Genomic DNA, 23,455 nt, shown 5'->3' with positions numbered 1-23,455 from the left:
TCTTCCAACTTCAATTCCATGACCCTTCTTTCAAGGCTATGTTCCACGACTTTATTCTCCGATTTGACTTTGCTCAAAAAAGCAAACATGTAGGGAATTGTCTGTAGATGAATTTGGTCATTTGGTTCACCTAATTTGGTTAACTATTGAATTATTTATGATTTTGTTACTATAAGGTGGTCATAGTAAAAGTAAATCTGTCCTCCTTTTGATATTTGCACAATTTGATCATCTTAATGAACTTTTTAGGCAATCATGTCTCTGCAAAGTTGTAGATAAATTCTCAAGGATTCCAAACATGTTTGAATCACCTCCATTTGAATTTTGTAGCTTGAGTTATCATTATTTTACCAACACATAGAAAACATGAAAATAAAACATATTTATTAAGACATTTAAATATAAACAAACAATACTAAAATAAAATAATTTTATAATTTTAATGAAAATTAAATTTTTAAATGCAGGTTTTAACATATAATAAAATATTAATTTTAAGTTTCATCACACTCCTTGCAACAATATCAAGGAAATAGTGAGTAGCGATCAAGGAAATGCAAGAACATATGTAAAAAATCGAAAATTCTTCATGTACAAGGCTGGATCGAAAGTTTTCATGCATAACCACATTCATCAGCATATAAAACTTGAGTGATGAGTAAAGAGGTGATATAAAGCATGCCTTGATGAATTCTACGCAAGAACGTCGAAGAACGAGTGCCGGGAAAGCGTCGGAGAAATTTGTCTTGCAAGAAAATGAAATGGCCGAAGCTTGCTGCTATGGAGGTGCTGAAACCGAGAGGATATTTTTGAATGAAGGGGGTGTCGGCTGGTGGGGAGAAATATTAAGGTATAGGGTTAAGTAGGTGCTAGATTTAAGTTTAAATAAACTGTTAATGGGCCATAGTATAAATTAAAGGGTAGAAAATGGGTTGGGAGCTCATTAAGCTTAAAATTAGGCCCATTAAGTACAAACACACACTCGAAAAATATTTCGTTTTGGTAAGTTTCTGAAAATATTACCCGAACCCTTAAAAAGTCCTTCATTTCGATAAAATTTGTGTACAACTGAAAAATATGCTCTGACGGTTAAAAATACTCATCAAAGCCCATTTATTGAAAAATATATTTAAAACATCTTATATTAATTAAAAATAATAATTTTCCTAATAATTCCCCGGTCTCCATTCCTCGTTCGAGCGCGAAATGCAACTTAAAAATCAAAGTGCATGAACTTTAAAAATTTCATGAAATAAATCATATTATTGCAATAATTATGCACAAATGCATAAAATAACTAAACACATAATTAAATAAAATAATATATTGCATGCATTCAGGTTACGTGAATTAAATTCCAGGACATACAACTCTTCCCCCTTAAGTAAAATTTTGTCCTCGAAATTTAGAACGTACCAAATAACTCCGGGTAGCGAGTCCTCATCTCGGTTTCGGTATCCCAAGTAGCCTCTCCTCAGAATGATTCAGCCACTTGACCTTGATCATCCAGATCAACTTGTTCTGAAGCCTCTTCTCCTGTCTGTCTAATTTTTGAGTGGGTCTCTCATCAAAAGATAGGTGCGGTGTCAGCTGAAGTGGCTCATAGTTTAGCACATGCGAAGAATTTGACATGTACTTCTGCAGCATGGAGACGTGGAACACATTATGAACTCCCGTCAGATTCGGCGGTAATGCGGCTCTGTAAGCAAGTGTCCCCACTCTCTCTAGGATCTCAAAGGGTTTGATGAATCTAGGGCTGAGCATGCCCATCTTCCCGAACCTCGTCACACCCTTCATCGGTGAGACCTTCACAAAAATATGATCTCCTACTGCGAACTCAAAATCTCGCCGCCTCCGATCTGCATAACTCTTCTGACGGCTCTGTGCAGTCTTCATCCTGTCTCGAATCCTGCCTACTAACTCCGCTGTCTGTCTGACAATGTTCGGACACAATTCTGCTCGCTCTTCTACCTCATCCCAATAAACTGGCGACATACACTTCCTCCCATAAAGTGCCTCTTATGTAGCCATACTGATCGATTCTCGATAATTGTTGTTTTATGTTAACTCTACAAGAGATAACTTCGGCTCCCAACTGCCCTGGAAGTCGATCATACAAGCTCAGAGTAGGCCATCTAGAATCTTAATTACCCTCTCTGACTGTTCGTCTGTCTGAGGATGAAAATCAATATTGAATAGTAGCTTCCTACCCAACGCCTGATGGAGACTCTTCCAGAATGCATACGTGAATCTTGGATCCCTGTCTGACACGATGTACACTGGAATCCCATCCAGTCTGACTATCTCTATGATGTACAGATCTGCGTACTGAGTAATTGTGAATGTCTTCCTGATCGGTAACAAATGAGCTGATTTAGTGAGCCGGTCAACAATCACCCATATGGCAATGAATCCTCCATTGGTCCTCGGAAGCCTTGTCACAAAATACATAGTGATATTCTCTCATTTCCACTCGGAAATAGGGAGTGGTCTCAGCTTCCCTACAGGTCTCTGATGCTCTGCCTTGACCTGCTGACAAGTCAAACACTCGGAGACGAATCGCAGAATATCTCGCTTCATGCCCGGCCACCAATAAAGAGCCTGCAGATGCTTATACATCTTCGTAGTCCTTGGGAGGATGGAGTACGGGGTGCTGTGGGCCTCACACAAGATATCTGCTCGAACGGAATCACTGTCAGGATCCCATAGGCGGTCCCTATATCTGACTATTCCGTCCACAAATGTATCTAGTGTCTGGCCCTTAGTCTCGTCCCTCTGCATCCACTTCTATAGCTACTCGTTAGAAGTCTGCTCTGCTCGAATTTTGTCTCTCAGAGTCGGCTTTACTGTCACAGTAGCAAGATTCGGGAGCTCTCCTCTGGCATAAACTGCAAGCTCAAATCTTTGAATCTCAGCCTTTAGCGGTATCTGCACTGACAAATGAGAAATCACTACGTGCTTCCTACTCAAAGCATCTCCAACCACATTAGCCTTACTCGGGTGGTAGCTAATGTCACAATCGTAGTCCTTCACCAGCTCAAGCCATCTTCTCTATTGCATATTCAGCTATTTATGTGTGAAGAAGTACTTCAAACTCTTGTGATCAGTAAAAATCCTGCACTTCTCCCCATACAAATAGTGGGGAAAATACCACTGCTGCTAGCTCGATTCCATGAATCGGATAGTTCTTCTCATGGACCTTCAGTTGTCTGGATGCGTAGGCTATCACTCTGTTCTGCTGCATCAGAACTGCGCCCAAATCAAGTGTCGATGCATCTGTAAAAACCATAAACTCTCCCTGCCCTGATGGCATAGCTAGTACTGATGCAGTGGTCAACGCAAGCTTCAGTCTATCAAAGCTCTCGTGACACTCACGTCCCTAGATAATCTTGGCGTTCTTCTTTGTCAGGGCGGTCATGGGCAACACAATAGAATAGAAACCCTGAATGAACTTCATGTAGTAACCTGTCAATCCCAAGAAACTACGGATCTTTGTCACACTCTTTGGAACTAGCCAATCTCCGACTGCCTCTACTTTGCTGGTGTCGACCTCTATGCCATCCTGAGATACAATGTTGCCCAAGAATGCCAACAGGTCAAGCCAGAACTCACACTTACTGAACTTGGCATACAGCCTTTTGTCATGTAGATTTTGCAGTACTGTCCTCATGTTCTGATTGTTCTCCTCTCTGCTCCTCGAGTATATCAGGATATTGTCGATGAAAACTATGACGAACTGGACCAAGTATGACAGAAACACGCGATCCATGAGGTCCATGAAGATTACTGGCGCATTCGTCAGGTCGAAGGGCATCAACATAAACTCATAGTGTCCATAACGCATTCGGAAGGCTGTCTTGTGCACGTCAGCCTCTCTCACTTTCAGCTGATGGTAACCAGATCAAAGATCTACTTTGTGAACACAAATGCTCCATGAAGGTGATCAAACAAGTCCTCGATCCTCGGCAACATATACTTGTTCTTGACTGTGACTCTGTTCAGCTTTCTTTATTCAATACACTGTCGCATGCTACCATCCTTCTTTTTGACAAACAGTACTGGCTCGCCCCATGGAGAGAAGCTAAGGTTAATGAATCCCTTATCTTTCAAATCTTGTATCTGGTCTTTCAATTCTTTCATCTCAGTAGGTCCTAGACGGTATGGTGCCTTATATATCGGCACTGTACCTGGCATGAGCTCAATAGAAAAATCCACCTCTCTGTCTGGTGGGATGCCTGAAACATCGTCAGGGAAAACATCGGAGAACTTCCTGACCACATCAACGTCCTCTAACCTCTGCCCGACTGGCTCAGACACTTACACGATGTTTTCCAAAAATTCCTGGCAGCATATCCTCATAAGCTTCCTCGCACACAAGCACGAAATGACGTGCAACATCTTCTGATGTCTAGCTGCCTAAAAAACAAATGGCTTCCACTTGGTGGTCTAACAGAAACTGACCTCTGTCAAAAATCTATGACTGCTCCATGAGAAGATATTCAGTCTTTGCCCAAGATGATCTCCAACTTCGATAATGGTAGTACTATAAAATCTGCATGTACTGCATACTTTTGTAACCAAAGCTCCAATCTCTCCACTATCTGGGAGGTGAACATATGATCCTCAGATGGGATCGGTACTCTAAACCCTGAATCCATCGCTACAAGTATGATTCCTAGTCGCTTGACGAATTATTCGAATATAAACGAATGCGTAGCCCCTGAATCTAGCAATGCATGCGTAGCTACACCTGTAATATATATCCTCCCTGCGACAAAACATACCATCAAATCTAATAGAGTTGAACTGAAGGAATTTCTTATCGACAATTAACCCAAAATCCTCAAAAATCACTGAGTTACCTGAAACATTGTTCCAAAAAATTAGAAATTAATCCTCAGAAAAAATGAAAATTGCAACTTAGCCCCTTAAGGTTTTGAAAATAGTCCCCATAAACCTCGATTTTTTTTAGCAATCAAGCCCTCAATAAGGTCCCTAAAATTTCTCAAATCAAAAAATTACATTCTTAGTCCCAGCTAGGTAGAGCATGCATCCTGATTTCTCTTAAGTTATCAATCTCAATAAATAAATCTTCAAGCAAGCATAAAATCCAAGCAATCATGCGACAACTAAAATCTTGAACAAAAGGGTTACCATTATCCATTGTCGAGTATGGCTCCGTCTCGACCTCCTCGACATGAATCACATAAGCTCTGTTGGTAGTGGGGCCCTGGCTCCTAGGGCAATCCGCTGCTTTATGGCCATGCTGTCCACAAACGGAGCATCTAAATTTCCCCCACATAAACTTGCCGAAATGGAACCTGCTGCACTATGGGCATGGCTGCCTGTGATCTGGGGCGCCTTAGTAGGTCTCGGTTGCTGCTGTCGTGGCCTCCTAAACTGCCCTTGGGGCTTCAGCTGCCCCTGGTGTCTCGGCGGCCCAGCATACTTCTTTTTCTGTGGCTAGGAACTGGACTGATTCTAATGCCGCTTCCTATGCATCTCATGGTCTATATCCCGCAGATCCTGCTCCTCCTGAAAAGCACAAACGGTGGCCTCATCATAATCTTCTGGTCTCTTCAGCATGACGTCCCGGCAAAGGGTGGGTCTCAGTCCATCAAATAAATGACTCAGCTTCTGGGCGGCATCTCCCGCTATCATGGTCACAAAATGGCAGCTCCTGTCAAACTTGCGGATAAACTCTCAGAGCTGCTTGAGCTCTCTGTAGAGCTGCTTGAACTCTTCATCACTAGAGCTGCTTGATCTCTCAGTTTATGATGCTTTGCTATCAGTTTTTGCTCATTTGGTTTGTTCTCTTCAGCTATTAGGACTTTGTGCTTTCTCCTGGACGATTTATTGTCATCTTTTGATCTTGTATTATGCTGGAAGGGATCCTTACTCTTTTCAACTGATCTCTTGCTATGCTTATTTGGTTTGGGATAGTCAGTGATAAAGTGTCCAGTTTTTTAATAGTTATAGCACGCATCGGTTCTTCTTTTGATTCATTCCTGTGGTAATTTCTTTGGAATGATCCTTGATTATTTCTCATGAATCTTACAAATTTCTTGATCAATAATGACATCGCGTCATTGCTTAGCTGCTTAGCTTTCTTATCAACAAAAAATGTTGGCTCGAGTGTCAGAGCACTGAGGGAAGTTGTGATTGGTGGGACTACTTGTTCAACCTCTCTTGTTTGCATTTTGAATTCATAGGTTTTTAGTTCTGCAAACAAATCATGTTGTTCCACATTGTTGAGGTCTTTTGATTCTGCATGGCCATAGTTTTAACATTTCATTCTTTGGGAAGGCCACGCATCACCTTTGGGGCAATTTATTTGTTTGAATGAACTTTTCCTAGTGCATTCAGTTCATTTATGATGTTGCGCACTCTTTCTTCAAACTCGTTCATTGATTCTCCAACCTTCATTTTGATTTTAAAGAATTTTTTGTACGGCAATTGAAAGTTTATTCTCCTTGGTTTGCTCGTCGACTTCATATAACTGGATCAGCTTCTACCAAATTTCTTTACAGATTTACACATTCTGATTTTGTGAAATTGTTCTTATCCAGCGTCTTGTAAAGAATGTTTTTGGCAACATTGTCTAAGATTTCTTTCATTTTATCTTTTGTTTTCCACTCATCACGTGGCTTCTCGATGCGATGAGATGCTCCTTCAGTTAGAGCCACTGCAGTATTGCGTTCATTATTCTCATTGATCCGTCAGTTCTGACATACCACATATCGTCGTCTTGTGCAGCTAGATGAGACTGCATTCTAAATTTACAATCATCGAATTCCTCTATGAAAACCATATGAATTTTGTTGAATGAAGACGTGACTATGATGAGTGTTGGAAAGATTCAAGAAAAAATTTTAACCGCTCTGATACCACTTGTTAGGATCGGTTAATAACAGACTTAAAGCTTCCACAGAGCGATGGAAGAATAGATGATGTGTTTAGAAAGAGAGTTGAATAAAAACTTTGATTTTTGAAATATTTTTGGCTATGAATCGGTTCTTTAAAGAAATGGTTCTTATATCTTGTGTGTCCATATCGATCAGTTAACTAATAGTAGTAGTGCGGAAACAAACTAAAGAATAAATTTATTATTTTAGTTAAGATATCGATAACAAAATGAATAAAAATGATGGACACAAAATTTTTATGGATATTCAGAGACTTCAACTGCTCCTACGTCACCCTGTTCTATCTCAAAGATAGGAATTCACTAAAATACTTTGATTGGTTAAAAAGAATTGTAATAACCCACTTCAATTGGACTTACATAATGTCAAACTGAAACTCTTAGTTTTCTTATTATCGCTTATCAGTTGTTAGCTGAATAGCTCTAATGAGTAGCCTGGATACTATGAATAAATCAATGAGTTAAGAGTTAATGTTGTGATTTGTAAACTGAATAAACTCGAAAATGAATCTCAGCTGACTGATTTGTTCGTGGATTGATCGTTAAACTTTCTTCAACTGAACTAATCAGGTATAAATAATCTTCGATTCCAAAAGTCACATTGAATATATTTAATGATTAATCTTCCTTGAGTCATCTTCTAGTCCATGTAGATGACTTTTTCTGCCAGAGATATGATGTATCAAACTATTCTGCTTCATATGTTCTGCTTCGGTATGGACTATCAGTTTTTCTGATGAGATTCAATTTTAATTGATGACGTGGCTAATTGATCAGGAGTCAAAATGTTCGACTGATCAGTTTAGCTGGACTACATCAGTTCTAACTTATGTATTTTCTGTTTGAACGTTCTAGTTCAGTTTTTGTTTAAGCAATATCAGTTCTGTGAATACTTATTTAGTTTTTTAGATCTGGTATCAATTCGTCAATCTTCGATTCTTCCGTTTGAGACTTTAATAAATATTTTGAGAACTGTAGTTGGTTTACTTCAGTTCTACCAGTTCCATTAAATTTCTAATTCTTCTTCAATTCAGTTACGCTTTACCAGTATAGTTATCGGTTCAGTTCAGGTCCTCTGATTGGTTACTTGGCAGTTTTTCAAACTCTGAAACTAATAAATCCCAACATACATTCTGTCGCAAACAAGATGTTAATTGAGCTCGGTTGTATTACTTCAGGTCTCGAGAACCTTTGGTGCATTTCCCAAGATTCTTGAGAATTAAGACCATTTCTTCCTGCTTTTATCCCACTACCGCTTGCACTTCCTCCACTAAAATGTACTTCCTCGCCTTTTCCGAGACTTTTTCCATATCCATCCACTCTCGCCCTATTTTTTTCTATTCCGATAGTCTCAAAGTAACACATTTATGAGGAAGGTTGATCTCTCCGGACTTCCCCAATTTTTCCCTTCACGTGGAACTTAAATTTCTGATGATAAGTAGAGGTGACGGCCTTCAAGGCTTTCATAGACGTCCTTCATAGTATGACATTGTTTGAAGAGGGTACACTGACCATAGTGAACGTGGTCATGACGGATTTTCTCAAGTCCCCTGATCCTACCGTTAATCAGAGCACAATCTCCCCTTGGGGGTGGACCGTACGACCCGCGAATCAAAACAAAGCAGTTTCCACGGGCTTCAATCTATAATCTTTTCAATCCATTTGATCAAGGGCTTCTTGGAATATGACATTGATGGAGATTATTGAGTCCACAAGTACTTGTCTTAAATCATAATTTGAAATTTTGGCATGGATAAACAAAGCATCATTGTTTGGTAAACTGACACCTTGTAAATCTTGGGGTCAAAAATTTATGTCGGCTTTTCTTATCCTCCCGCGCTACTTACGCCTAAGACTTCTTGCCAACTCCAAGCTTTTTGGGCTTGGTTGGAATCACCATCAATGGATCCTCCGGAGATCATTTTAATTACTCCCAAGGTAGGAGATTTTCCCCGGACCTTCTCTTCCCGAGCTCTTTCAGATGAGGTAGGCCTTGCTCGACTTCCCAACATGGGTTCGGAATTCGGGGCCCTGGTGGATGAAGCAGGCACGAACTCTTGGGTACCCATGGGAGTCCTCTTGCTTTCTTCATTGCTGGATTAACTCCAACAGGTTCTGATCAGAGGTGACTTTTTCTCAATTGTTTGCACTCGGTGGTGTCGTGGTAACATTCTCGGTAGAATGTACAAAACTTAAAGGCTGGCCTCGAGCCTGGGGAGGGCGATGAGAGTTGGTTGCCTTTTCTTCACAAAGGTGCATTTCTTGGTCATTTGGCCTTTTTAAAGAGTATAATCAGAGAAACACCCCAAAGGATTCCCCTTTGCACCTGCTCTTATGTCGTTCCTAGCCAGTCACTTCTTTTTTTTCTGAGAGCCTCCCTCTTCAGTTTCTGATCCTCTTCTATGTTGATATATTTCTCTGCCCTAAATAGTAGATAATCAAAATATTTTGGTAATTTTTTCACCAGAGGTCGGAAGAAGTCCCCTTCCTGGACCCCCTGTGAACACAGTAAATTTGGTCTCGGGGGCACGTAAAGGTTCTTCGAATGATGTTGTATTAAATTTGCATATTTATTCTCTCAATGATTCATCCATGTTCCGCCTGATTTCGAATAGACTAAAAGTAGTCTTCTTGTACCTTTTGCTGCTACTGAAGTGATGTAAAAAGACTTTTTGAAACTCCTCAAAAGCCTTTATACTCCGGGGATCTAACTTATGAAACCATATTTGGGATGAATCCACCAATGTGGTTAATAAAGTCTTGCAGTTGATCTCATCGTCATAACAATGCAACATGGCCTTGTTCTAAAAACGTGCCTAAAGTTTTTCAGGGTCCGAATTTCCGTCATACTCCCTGATATTTGTTGACTTATAATGGGCCGATATGGGCTTATTGATTATGGGGGTGGAGCAATGAGACCCTCGTGGTTGAAATTGGGGAGTTTGAAAGGACCCGGCTTGTCTTTCCCGCTTCTTCACTTTTTGTCTCAAATTATATAATTCTTCAGCCGTGGAAAAGGCATTGGAACATACTGGAGAGCTTTCTTCATCCTACTACTTTGTTTTGTTCTGATGAGGGGATTCTCCTCGGGACCCTTCCTCACAGGGTGCCTGGCTGTTGCTGGGAGATAAATTTTCTATCATGGCCTTTTGGACAACCGTTGTTATCCACGGAGTCAATTGTTCGGGATTCATCAAGAAGGTTTGATGGGGTAGACTTACTTGGTCAACCTCTAAGTTTGAGGACTCTTTTTTGGAATTGTCTCTCCAAGCTGAGTTTCAAGTGAAAACCATATCTTTGTCTTAGATCAAATCTACCATAGATGGCGCCAAAGATGATGACCAGGTGAATTGGGTTTGAATGTGGTGGGCAATTAAACCAGGTCGGCTATTTCCCGACCTTATATATCGGATCTTGGATGAGGGTGTCCGGGCTCTGGTATGTTTGCACACTTAAGATAAGAGAGATCGTTTTTTGGGCGTCGGAATATTCTCCGATGCAGCCACTCCAACGCTCAAGTCAGTCGAGTGATTTTTATATCAGGAGAATGTATAGAGAGTATGTGTGTTTATTAAAAAATTTCTGATGAATGAATACCAAGCAAGTGTGGTATTTATAGGAGAGAAGTCAATGATGACTTTGTTTTCCTTACCCATCTACTGCTCATGGCGAGATGATCGCCCATGATTATGTTCACTGATACTGTCATATATGGTCCAAATTCGATAATGTAATCCAACTGCATGCTAATCTAAGAAAAACGGAAAATGCCTAATTAAATTATTTAATTGCGTTAATTAAATGTGGTAAACATGTTTACATCGTAAAAGTAGGATTTTCTATTGAATGCAAAAATCAGTGTTTTCAAGGGTTATTCGAAAAACCCGCGTGCCCTGCCCTTCAAAAATTAACCCGATTGTTCCATCCCCTTGCACCATACCAGGCCTAACTCGCACACCTAAGGACCCTTAACCTTCTGTATTTCGACCCTCCAACCATGGAAACCTTGTAGCCCCCTTCCCATCATCAAGAACGTGCAGGAAAAATCAAGTTTCCCATGTATATATCATAAAAACGAATATAATAAAATGAATATCATATTTTTCATGCAAACATATATATATATATATATATATATATATATATATATATATATATATATATTCACGTATTATGGCATTAATGATGAATAAAGGAGGAATAAGGTGTGTGTTTGCATGATTCATGCACGAATATTCGAGTCTAGACATGGAGGGGCATTGCCGGAGGGACGGGGAAACCTTGCTGGATTTTTTTTCCTAAAAAACCGACGTGTGAGTGCTTTGGGCGTGTGGTGTGCGCACAGCTGTTAGGTGTGTGATTGTAGGAGATTTAGGGCTTGGAAGTCAAGGTTTAGTATACAAATACTTGGGTAGACAAACTAAGCCAAACAATCCAAGTATAATAGGCCAATTAGTACTTAGAAAAGATATCTTGTTTAGGAACGTTTTCGAAAATATTAACCGAGTCTCCAAAAAGTCTTTATTTTAGTCAAAAATCGATTATCAATTTAAAATATGACTCGACATGTAAAAATATCTCAAAAGACCCCATTTTCATAATGTAAACATTAAATATACCGTATATTAAATAATTAAAAATAATCATTTAATAAAAATAATTTACCTTTACAGTCCTCGGTCTCTGCTCCTCAGTCGCATCTCTGAAAACAAAAAAGATGAGGCTGTGTAAGGGTTGTCCAAGGAGGGGCTGGGCTCCTGAGGGTCCTATCCATGAGCCATGGTGGTCCACAGATGGCAGGATGGGCGAGGTTGGGTTATCCCGTGGCTAGGGCTCAACCTAGTCATGCGTGTGAGAGTTTGGATCAAAGCATTCACGTCCTCGTGCATGGAGTGTAGGGCTGGTCCATGAGGGGTCCTAGGGATTTGGTTATGGTCTTAGGGTGTTTGGTCAGTGTTTGGTCTCATTGGTTAGGGGCTAGGATCGAAGGAGCTTGTGGTTTGTTGTGGCTAGGGTTTGGTCGATTGGTGCATAAAATTTCAGTATGATTATTGGCGTCCTTAAGGATTCTAAATGTTTACGGGTGTGTTTTAAGATGTTATGATATGTTTGGGTGGATTCGAGTCGAAGTTTTGAGGTCCAAAGGTAAAATGGGAAAATTATGGTTTCAGGGGCAAAACGGTCATTTTACACATGAAAAATGTTAGGAGTCCTGCCAGCGTCCCGAACACTATAATGAATGTTAAAAGTGATTATTTTGAAAGGTTGTGGAATTTTATGATGAAAATTGGCAAAAACTAAAATACATGTTGTCTGCTTTGTTTAAAAATAAAATGATATTTATGCATCTACTTTTATAAAGTGATTAAAATGATGAAAATGTTTTGAATGAGGATGATTTGATTGTGACGGTAAGAAAATAGAGATTCGTGAAGGACAAAGTCCCAGTGGAACTCGTTTACGGGACAAAACCATGAGGGAATCCAATACCGAATTTCCATAGGCCAAGGCCCAGTAACGAAAACGTGGTTGCTGGTGTCCCATCCAACTATAGGCCAAGGCACAGAACGAGAAAGTGGTTATTGTTGCCTCACCGCCTGTTATCATGGTTACAGCTGAGATTGATCAACCGACTGAAGGATGAAAGGATGGTGACAATTAGTAAATTGATTTCCCCCTAAAAGGAAATTTATATGTATAATGATGAAAGGAAATGTTTAAAGTTATGCAAATGTTATGTTAAAGTTATTTTATAAAGGTAATTTTCAATGTTGCATGTCGATTTATACGTATTACTTGTTATAACGGTTAAGACATGTTGAGTCATTAGACTCACTAATTGTGAATGATGTAGGTGAAGGTATTTCGGTTGAGACAAGAGGAGTTGATGATTGAATTGGCTAGGCTGATGGTGCACTGAACTCAAGTACCTTGATAGTTTTTTGCACAGTTGATGACTTAACAGTACTTTATATATTCTTATGACTTTTATGCGAAGGGCGGTTTTTAAGTGGTTTGAAGATGTTTATGTTCTTTTTGAAAAATGCTAGTTTTAGGTTTGGTTGAATGTATGAGATTTCATGATTGATACAGTAGTTATGGATTTTTTAAGTAATTAGATTGTTGGACTATTTTATCGACACAATCTCGTAAAAATATATATTTATATATAAAGGTCGAAGCCTTATAAAAAAAATTCCAATCCAATATTAAAGAAATATATAAGTAAGGGGCGTTTCAGTTGGTATTAGAGCAACATTCTTGAAAAGGGTTCTGCCACCACCAGTTCTAGTAAGCTCAGTCATCAAGCCTCAAGTCTGTAAGTTTAAATGCTTTAAATTATTTTAATGATGGCATCTGCATGTTTACATAGTTTATGTACTTAAGTTGCATGTTTAAATGCCTTTTTAAGTTACTTGGTATCTATGTTTAAGTTGCTCGATAAATGATTTTTATAAGCTAAATGGTTAAGATGCTTAGATTTAATTGTATGTTAATTACGTTTATAATTTGGAATACGTTCACATAAAATGCCTCCTAGAGGCGCACCTAGTACTGATAGACAAAGTGTGTAGAGCACAAAATCAATCACGTAAAACCCATGCATTTATTTAAATTGTTAACTTATTTATTTAAATTTTTAAATGATTTTAGCGAAGCATGATTTATGACAGTCCATTCTTCTTTGCTAGACCAAATCCGTAGAGGTCAGTCTTCAGATGAAAAATTATAGAAATGGAGACTGAAGGATGAAGTCAAGGACAGTGTACTTTGCGCAGTGTTCGATGGTATTGTGAGGTACAGAAGAAGGATGTGGATGCCTAGTGTTGATTTCATCAGAGAGGATATTTTGACAGAGGCACATATATCTCCGTATTCCATCCATCCAGGGGGTACCAAGATATACAAGGACTAACAGATGTTGTATTGGTGGCCAGGGATGAAGCGAGACATTTGACGCTTTGTATCTGAGTGCCTCACTTGTCAGCAAGTGAAAGCAGAGCACCAGAGGCCAGCAGGGATACTTAAGCCGCTCCCTATTCCCGAGTGGAAATGGGAGAATATCACCATGGATTTCTTTGTTGGATTGCCAATGTCAATCAGAGTATCTAATGCCATTTGGGTTATAGTGGATCGACTTACTAAATCGGCACACTTCTTACCAGTAAAGACTACTTTCTCCATGACTCAGTATGCAGAGATCTATATCCTGGAGATAGTCTGATTGCACGGGATCCTAGTTTCTATTGTGTCTAACAGGGGCCCGAGATTCACATCGTCTTTTGGAAGAGTTTACATTCTGCTATCAGGGACGAAGTTGCTATTCAGTACGGCATTCCACCCCCAGACAGATGGCCAGTCTGAGCGAGTGATTCAGTTATTGGAAGATTTGTTGCGAGCTTGTGTGATTGATTTCCATGGGAATTGGGAATCGAAGCTACCTCTAGTACAATTTACTTATAACAACAGTTTTCAATCATCCATAGGTATGGCTCCCTACGAAGCACTGTATGGAAGGAAGTGTAGTTCGCCGATTCATTTGGATGAAGTCGGTGAGAGATCAGAACTTGGCCGGGAGATTGTTCAGCAGACTACAGATGTGGTGGTCAAGATCCGAGACAGGATGAAGACCGCCTAGAGTCGCCGAAAGAGCTATGCTGACAAAAGAAGAAGAGATCTCAAATTTGCCGTAGGAGATCATGTATTCGTGAAGATATCACCCATGAAAGGTGTTATGAGGTTTGGGAAGAAACGCAAGCTGAGTCCGAGATTCATAGGGCCATTCGAAATTCTTGACAGATTTGGGACACTTGCTTGTCGTGTTGCTTTACCACCGAATCTAGCTGGAGTACAAAATATATTCCATGTTTCCATGCTGAGCAAGTATAAGGAAATTCCTTCGCATTTTTTGAGCAATGATCCGTTGCAGCTTGCTCCAGATCTGTCATGTGAGGTAAGACCTTTCCGAATTCTAGACAGAAAAGAGCAGAGACTTCGGAACAGAGTGACCAAGTTGGTCAAAGTCCAGTGGCTGAATCAATCAGTGGAGAAGGCCACTTGGGATTTCGAGAACGAAATTTATTTAAGTGGGGGAGATATTGTATAGCCCAAAATCAGTATACATAAAATCCATGCATTTATTTAAATTGTTAAATTATTTATTTAAATTTTTAATGATTTTAGCAATGCATGATTTATGATTTTAGCATTATTTTAAATTATTATATGTTTAATTGATGCACGTTAAAATGTTTTCTTGATTTTTATGTTTCAGGCGAATATTTGATGCGGGATCGAGAAAATAGACCGGTGACGATTTATGAAATGTGGTATTTTATTTCAAATCAATAAAATTGATATTTTAACTAATTTATGAAAGTTTTAGCATTTCAAAGTCTAATTTAATTTATTAGGTGATTGTTAGATACTGAATTCCGGTGTTTCACAAAAAGATAAACCAACTGAACTACGCAACTGAATTTGTCTAACTGATCGACACAATTGTATTATAACTGAACAGCTAGCTTCTCTTTCAGCTGAACAACTCCTCAGTCATTCTCGTCAACTGAATCTTTACCAGCTGATCTTTCAGCTGTACACGTCATTAGTTGAAAGCAACAACTGAAAAATAGTACAACTACCTGCAACTTGTAGTGGAACGCCGCATTTCAGAAAAAGCAGTGTACGACCGTCATAGTATATCGACGTGGCAATCAACAGTTAGAATATTAAAATATCCTTTAATGTTACCGTTGAGAGAGAAGCCTATAAATAATCGAAGATAGCAGCCGAAGAAAGCACGACTGATTTCAGCTATTACATTCTACTTGCTGTTACGCTGCAAAAATATCTACTCACATTCAGAAGTTAAAAAGCTCACGTTTACTAGTCATATCAGTAGCATTCAAGGCTACATTCTTGAGCTTAAATAGCACTGTGTAATCTTTGATAAGTTTTTCTAAGTTGTGCTAAGATCAGTTACCATCTGTAAAAGTGTTATATACTAAAAGTTTCAGTTGTGGCAAAGTGATAAGTTCAAACTGAAGTGGGTAAGTGCAGTATCTTGTATTTGATCAAAGTCTTTTAGTGGATATCCTATCTTCGTGATAGAAGGGGTGACGTAGGAGTTATTCAAGTCTCCGAACATCAAGAAACAAATTGTGTTATCTTTACTTCAGTCATTATTTTCTTTGTTAGATACTCTATCTTTGAGTCAGTTTATTTTCCGCAACTGTTTCATTCAGTTTAACTGAATGTCATTGACCGACGTGATACCTAGTATCAGTTTGTAACAAAATTGATCTGAAATTGTCGAAGAATATTTAAATTTGAGGAGTGTTTATTCAACCCTCCCCCCTTCTAAACACTCTTTATTCGTTTAATTGATCCTTTCAAGTGGTATCAAAGCAGTTGTATCTCGTATCAGAATATCTATACTCAAATTTCTCATTATGTTTTCATTCAATAAGATTCCTATGTTCTCTAGAAAAGAATTCGATGATTGGAAGATCAGGATGCAGGCTCACCTAACTGCACAAGATGATGATATGTGGTACGTTATAACTGATGGACCCATGAAGATTTTGAAAGCCAACACAGTTGTTGCCATTACTGATGGGACACCTCATCGTATAGAAAAGTCAGAGAAGAATGGACCACAGAGGATAAAAGAAAAGCCAACTTGGATAATGTGGCAAAGGACATACTATATAAGACGTTGGATAAAGTAACTTTCAGCAAAATCAAAATGTGCAAGACAGCCAAAGAGATTTGGGAGAAGCTGATCCAGCTTTGCGAAGGGAACGAACAAACCAAAGAAAACAAACTTTCTGTTGCTGTTCAGAAGTTTGACAATATCAAAATGAGAGTTGGTGAAACGATGCATGATTATGATGAAAGAACCAGCTGCATCATCAATGAATTAAACGCACTTGGAAAAGTGTACACAAACAAAGAAGTTGCTTTGAAGATAATCAGAGGTCTTCCCAAGGAGTGGGATGTGGACCATGGCAATGAGGGAATCCAAGGATCTGAACAAAGTTGAGCTTCATGATCTATTTGTTGATTTGAAAGCCTACGAGTTTGAGTTGCAAACTCGAGAAGGAGAATCTTCTACTCCAGCAGCCACGACTGCCTTAGCTGCTGTTAGAACAGAACCAACTGGTTCAGTTGAAAAATCTGCTGATCAACTAAGCAATGATGCCATGTCATTGTTCATCAAAAATTTGGAAGATTTATGAGAAAAAATCAAGGAAACTTTCAAAATAAATATCAAAGAAGCAATTCCAAGGAAGAATCAAACGCTTTCTACAACTGTGGCAAACCAGGCCACTTCATTGCTGACTATACCAAACCAAAGAAAGACAGTCAAGGCTCAACTGAAAGAAGAAAGAAACCATATGAGCACAAAAAGAGATCCAAAGATGATAAGAAGTTCTCCAGGAAGAAGCATGAAGTGCTCTTGGCTGAAGAGAGCAAATCAAAGTGGGCAGACACTGACAGCGAGGAGTCAGAACCAGAAACTTCATGCAGTTCTAGTGACAATGAAGAGGAAGTGAAATGTCTGATGGCTGGTGACACAGAACTGGAATCCAGAAGTCAACAGGTATTTGACTTCTGATTTTACGAGAGAAGAACTTATTTCAACATTGTATGACATGGTCAGTGAGTATCATAAGCTTGCCTTATTATGTGAAAAGGCCAGAGCAAACAAAATGATCCTGTTGACAATAAGACTACAACTGATGAATCAGTTGAAATGTTGAGTCTGAAAAAGGAGATTGGTGAACTCAATACTGAAAGAAGCAAGGATCAGTTAATGATTCAAAAGTTGATGCTTGAAAATTCAAAGCAAACTGAGCTTATTCAGGCTTGGAACAAATCATCTGCTGCATTGACTGACATAAAGAACTCACAGAATCAGTTACTGATAAAACTGGTTTAGGGTTCAGTAACCAAGATGAAATGTCTCTCAAAGATACTCGACCAAACTGGATATGGATAAAGGGAAATACATTCACTTTGTCAAATCAGTTATGGTACAAGAACAATCTGAGCCAAGTAAACTGATTGAACAGCCAACTGTAAGTATGAACAAGGGCAAAAGATGTGGTATTGGTTATAGCCCAAAAGTTGTGACTGACTCACGAAGTCAGCCACCAAAAATTTTCAGCAAAAATTACTCAAATGGCTACTCAAATTACTATAACAGGAAGCCAGTTCAGAAGAGATACTAGCTGAACAATCAGTTGAAAAAGGGCAAATCACATGTTGTTTCTTCTGCACACCTTACACCAAGCACACACAGATCGGGAAAGACCATCTGGAATACAGTAACTGGACGGTCAGTTAGACTGATCTAAGTCTAGATTCCTAAAGGATTAATCAACTTTGGACCCAAGTAGAAAAGGGTACCAGAATCTTATCTTGTGTGTGATTGCAGATAACAGGTACAAGCATTGAATCTATATGGTACTTGGATAGTGGATGTTCACGCCACATGACAGGAGATTCAGACTTATTATATCAACTGATTAAGTACACTGGACCAAACATCAGTTTTGGAGATAATTCTAAAGCTAAAACTGTGGGTAAGGGTAAGCTTATCCATGGTAACTTCATCATTAATGACGTTTTATTAGTTGAGAATCTCAAGTATAATCTGATCAGCATCAGTCAATTATGCGATAATGGATTCTCAGTTCAGTTTGACAAACATTTTTGTTCAGTCAAAAACTCAACTGAAGAGACCATTCTAACTGGCAAAAGGTGTGGAAACACTTACAAGTCAGTTGGAATGATCAAACTTATGCACCAGTTTGTTTTATTGCTTCAAATTCTTCTAAAAACTGGTTGTGGCATAAGAGATTAAACCACCTGAATTTCAAATCTATTGCATATTTGAGTAACCACGATCTTGTTACTGGATTGCCCAAAATGGATTTTACCAAAAATAAAATTTGCTCAGCATGTCAGTTTGGTAAACAAATCAAATCTTCTTTTAAGAACAAGGGTCGTAAATCTTCTTCCCGATGTTTAGAACGGTTACATATTGATCTATTTGGTCCAATACCAGTCATGAGCTTAGGGGGAATGAAATACACCTTGGTGGTTGTAGATGACTTTTCAAGATTCACTTGGGTTATATTTCTCAAGTCCAAAGACCAAACTGCTGCTCAACTGATTAAGCTTTTCAAAAGATTGTTAAATGAAAAATCAGTTGGAATTGACAGAATCAGATCCGATCGAGGAACTGAATTTATCAATCAAATTCTTTTAAATTATTTAGAGAATGCCGGAATTAAGCATGAGCTCTCAGCAGCTAGAACTCCTCAGCAAAATGGTGTAGCTGAAAGGAGAAATCGGACCCTCAAAGAGGATGCTAGAACAATGCTTGCTGATTCTAGTATTTCTCAAAGGTTTTGGGCAGAGGCAGTGAACACTGCGTGTTACACTCAAAACAGATCAATGATTAATAAGAATCATATGAAAACACCTTATGAGATCTGGCATGGAAGAAAGAGTGTGGTTTCATATTTTAAAATATTCGTCTGGAGATATTTTATACTTGTCAATGATAAAACTCATTTAAAAGCTTTTGATGCTAAATCTGCAGAAGGAATATTTCTTGGTTATTCTTCAATGAGTAAAGCTTATAGAGTCTTCAACAAAATTACTTTAAATGTTGAGGAATCTATCCATGTTGTTATTGATGAAACTATACTAACTGACAAGCCAACCGATCAAGTTGAGCTAGCTGATAGATTTACAGATATAAGCTTGGATGATGATGATGGAGAAGACATCCATATTAATGAAAGCAACCTCCAAATACCTGAACCAGACGTGTTAGATCAACCAGCTGAACCAGAAGCTGTTCCTAACAATCAGTTGATAGAACAACCAAATGACATTCAGTTACCAATTGAAACTGCTCCAACTGAAACTGAAAACGTTCAGTTGCCCACAGAAGCAGTTGCTGATTTAGAAACAATAAATGCTGAACTCAGATGGAAGAAATCACATCTTCCAGAGTTGGTAATAGGTAAACCATCTGATCCAGTGAGAACAATAAATCAGATGCTCAATTTATTCATTCATTCAGCTTTCGTATCACAACTAGAACCCAAGAAGACTGATGAAGCTCTTGCTGATCCAAACTGGATAAATGAAATGCAAGAGGAGCTAAATCAGTTTGTCCATAACAATGTCTGGAACTTAGTTCCAAGACCAATTTCAAAAACTGTTATAAGTACAAAATGGGTTACAGGAACAAACTGAACGAAGATGGTTCAGTTGTGCGCAACAAAGCAAGGCTAGTAGCACAAGGATATAGGCAAGAAGAAGGAATTGATTACGATGAGACATATGCACCAGTTGCAAGACTGGAGGCAATCAGAATATTCCTTGTCTATGCTTCATTCAAAAACTTCAAAGTCTATCAAATGAATGTAAAGAGTGCATTTCTGAATGGCCAGTTGCAGGAAGAAGTCTACGTTGAACAACCTCCAGTGAAGCAACTGGAGTCGGGCACTTTCATTAGTCAAACTAAATACACGAAGGAATTACTGAAGAAGTTTGGCATGGAATCGTGTTCAGCTGCAAGTACTCCCATGAGCTCATCAGTAAAACTGGATACTGATCAAGGGGGAATATCAGTTGAGACGACAATTTACAGAGGTTTAATAGGTTCATTATTGTACCTAACTGCTAGTCGTCATGATATTGTATTTTCTGTATGTATGTGTGCTAGATTTCAATCAAATCCTATGCAATCACACTTTGCAGCTGCCAAGCGTATTTTAAAATATCTTAAGGGCACACAAAATGTTGGGTTATGGTATTCTAAATATTCATCTTTCAATTTAGTTGGATATTCATATGCAGATTATGCAGGATGTAAGCTTGATCGTAAAAGTACTAGTGGATCATGTCAATTTCTAGGGGACGGACTGATCTCCTGGTTCAGCAAGAAGCAAACATCCATAGAAACTTCCACAACTGAAGCAGAATATCTTGCTGCCGGAAGTTGCTGTGCTCAACTGAGCAACAACTGAGAGATTATGGAATTGATGCTAAAGAATCGCCCATATTCTATGATAATACAAGTACGATTGCTATCACCTACAATCCAGTTCTTCACTCCAGGACCAAGCATATAGATGTCAGGCCTCACTTCATGAGAGATCATGCCTTGAAGAAGAACATCACACTGGAATACGTATCAACTGAGCAGCAAGCAGCTGATATCTTCACCAAACCACTGGCTGAGACTAAGTTTTCTCATTTTCGCAATATACTTGGATTAATTGATTTATCCTAATCAGTCTTGTTGCTATCTTGGTGGTTAATTCTTTTGTCAGTTTTACTGTATTTAACTGATCACTCAGTTAGTTCTTTATTTTTTTACTCTCAACTGATGTCAGCTAATCTTCTATCAGTTCATTGTATTCAGTACTTGTGCTTATAATTTACTTATCAACTGATGAAATCAAGTAATGCAGGAAAAGAACAAGACAGAGATAAATTGATAACATCATTTCATTCATTTGAGGAAATTGTTGTGAATTACATTATACAATTCCTCCTGAACAAAAACCCTCCATTTGGCCATCCATTGATTTATATCTCCAGTGCAAGTCTTCTGAAAGCTGTCATACTGAGATATAAGCTCCAGGATCCTCCTTTCCTTGTAGAGCATCAGCTCGTAAATATTGTCTGTTTCGAAAATATTCAGAGCATGGGCAACGTGCAAGCGTTCTCGATATTTCTCCAGTTTTTCCAGCAAAATGGAAGTGTTTGCCATCTCATTCTCCCAAAGAAACTGAAGTTCTTGGAGATTCTCCCAGTAGCGTAGAATTTGATGGAAAACATCATCTTCCATCTCAACCTTTCTCTTCTCCAGAGCTGCTTTCGTGAAATCTTCAGCCATGTCCGGAGATTTTGAACTGCTTGCACCTGCCATTCTCTTTACTGAATATAATTTGTTAGTATTTTTTGCGACTAACTGAGCTACTCTTATTTATACAACAGGACAAAGAAGATGAAAGGACTATTTCATTATGACAGTCGTTTACGCTACTAAACATCAGGATTTGTTTTAATTAATCTTGTTTATATTGTCGAAATTTTATTTTATGCATCTATTAAGGAGGAATATTGGTTTTAAGAGGTTAACTGAGAAGAAAATTGTTAGTCAACTCTCAACTGAAGACACAGTCTCACAACTGATCATTCAGTTGAGCTTTTCACTAATCTTCTCATATAAGTTAACTAATTAACCATATTATATTCCAAATCAAGTGACGTGACTGTTCTTCAAGCATTAAATTCTACCCTTCAGCAAATGATTGGTGGAAACGTGGACACCTTTTGAACCGTTTAAATTACAAATGCTTACAGCACACGTACACACGTTGTAATTCAGAATTTCTATGAACTGACACGTTTCCAGAATTTGAATAGTCACGTACATATGTACCATTCCCCGCTCCATTTCAGTTTTACCTTACGTTTATCTACAAACTCTTGAGAGCAAAAACAAATCGCATCCTTCTATTTTCTAGGAATTCATTCAATTCCAAATGGCGAATCAAACTCCCGCTTATATGCTGAATGCAATGGCTATCAACTTCGGATCGATTCTATCCTTCGGCGATGCTGATGTCAAGAACGTCTTTCAAAAACTCTAAACTGCTGGGTTAAGGATATTCTTGGGACAATCATCACGAGAGATCTACCTCAAAGAACTTCAGGAATTCTACTCTAGCGGTATCATCAATTCTGATGGGAACATCAACTCTACTATCAATGGTCAGTTGCTGACCATCTTTGAAGATTCCTTTGGAGAAATCTTTTCTTTACCATCTGAAGGACTGGCACACCTCTCTGATGTAAAAGCATCTGATGTTGAACAAATGCAAACCTCACTTTCTGCTGATGGACGAAAAATCAAAGTTTCTGATCCAAAGAAGGAGCTGAAGCACGAGGTTCAGTTACTTGCTGATATAATCGCCAAAGGGATTTTGGCGAAAGCTGGATCTTTTGCTGCACTTACGTTGGAAAAATTTCAGGCCATTTCTATCATTATGGCTGAACGTAAACTCAACTGGAAGCATCTCATATTTAATATTCTAAATAATATGTTTCTATCATCCAAACAGTCCAAAGACTTTGCCGTGCAACTGAGCTATTTGCTGAAAGTGAAGGGGTTAGTGGCAGATGATTCAGAAAAATCATCCAAATTCAAAGTCTTCAATGCGAAGAATACTATGCCACTCAAGACCAAATTAGACATCTCTCCTGCTCAGTTTGTAAAGATAAAACAGGAGATTGGGACTCAACAGGCGGCCCATAAATCAGTGAAAAAGGCCAAGACATTGGCTCAACTGAAGTCAGCAAAAAAGAAATTAGTTGTGGGTGAATAAGATTCAGAGAAAACTCCTTCCCCAAAGATTGCCAAGAAATCGAGGACCTAGAGAATTAAGCCAACAACTATAGAGGAATATATTCCTACTGACAAGCCAATTT

At 38.7% G+C, this 23,455-nt stretch overlaps 1 protein-coding gene across 1 annotated transcript; it reads right to left on the bottom strand.

Annotated features, from left to right (window-relative positions):
• Positions 1-1,440: 1,440 nt before the first annotated feature.
• On the bottom strand, positions 1,441-2,451 carry LOC140815550 (uncharacterized). The gene is made up of 2 exons (XM_073174629.1): positions 2,152-2,451; positions 1,441-1,806 (listed from the first exon to the last, which is right to left on the bottom strand). The coding sequence occupies exons 1-2, from the start codon at positions 2,449-2,451 to the stop codon at positions 1,441-1,443; spliced, it is 666 nt and encodes a 221-aa protein (XP_073030730.1).
• Between the last annotated feature and the right edge of the window lie 21,004 nt (positions 2,452-23,455).

This window comes from Primulina eburnea, chromosome 15 (assembly GCF_022965805.1).
Source record: "Primulina eburnea isolate SZY01 chromosome 15, ASM2296580v1, whole genome shotgun sequence".
Lineage (NCBI taxonomy): Eukaryota > Viridiplantae > Streptophyta > Magnoliopsida > Lamiales > Gesneriaceae > Primulina > Primulina eburnea.
This window is presented reverse-complemented; position numbering and strand designations above follow the sequence as displayed.

What these genes read in the sequence shown, in the direction of transcription:
- LOC140815550 (XM_073174629.1), bottom strand. Translation starts at nt 2,451, where the DNA reads ATGTATTTTGTGACAAGGCTTCCGAGGACCAATGGAGGATTCATTGCC. An exon ending in CAGACGAACAGTCAGAGAGG is followed by an intron (nt 1,807 to 2,151) that starts GTAATTAAGATT and finishes ATTTTTGTGAAG; the next exon opens with GTCTCACCGATGAAGGGTGT.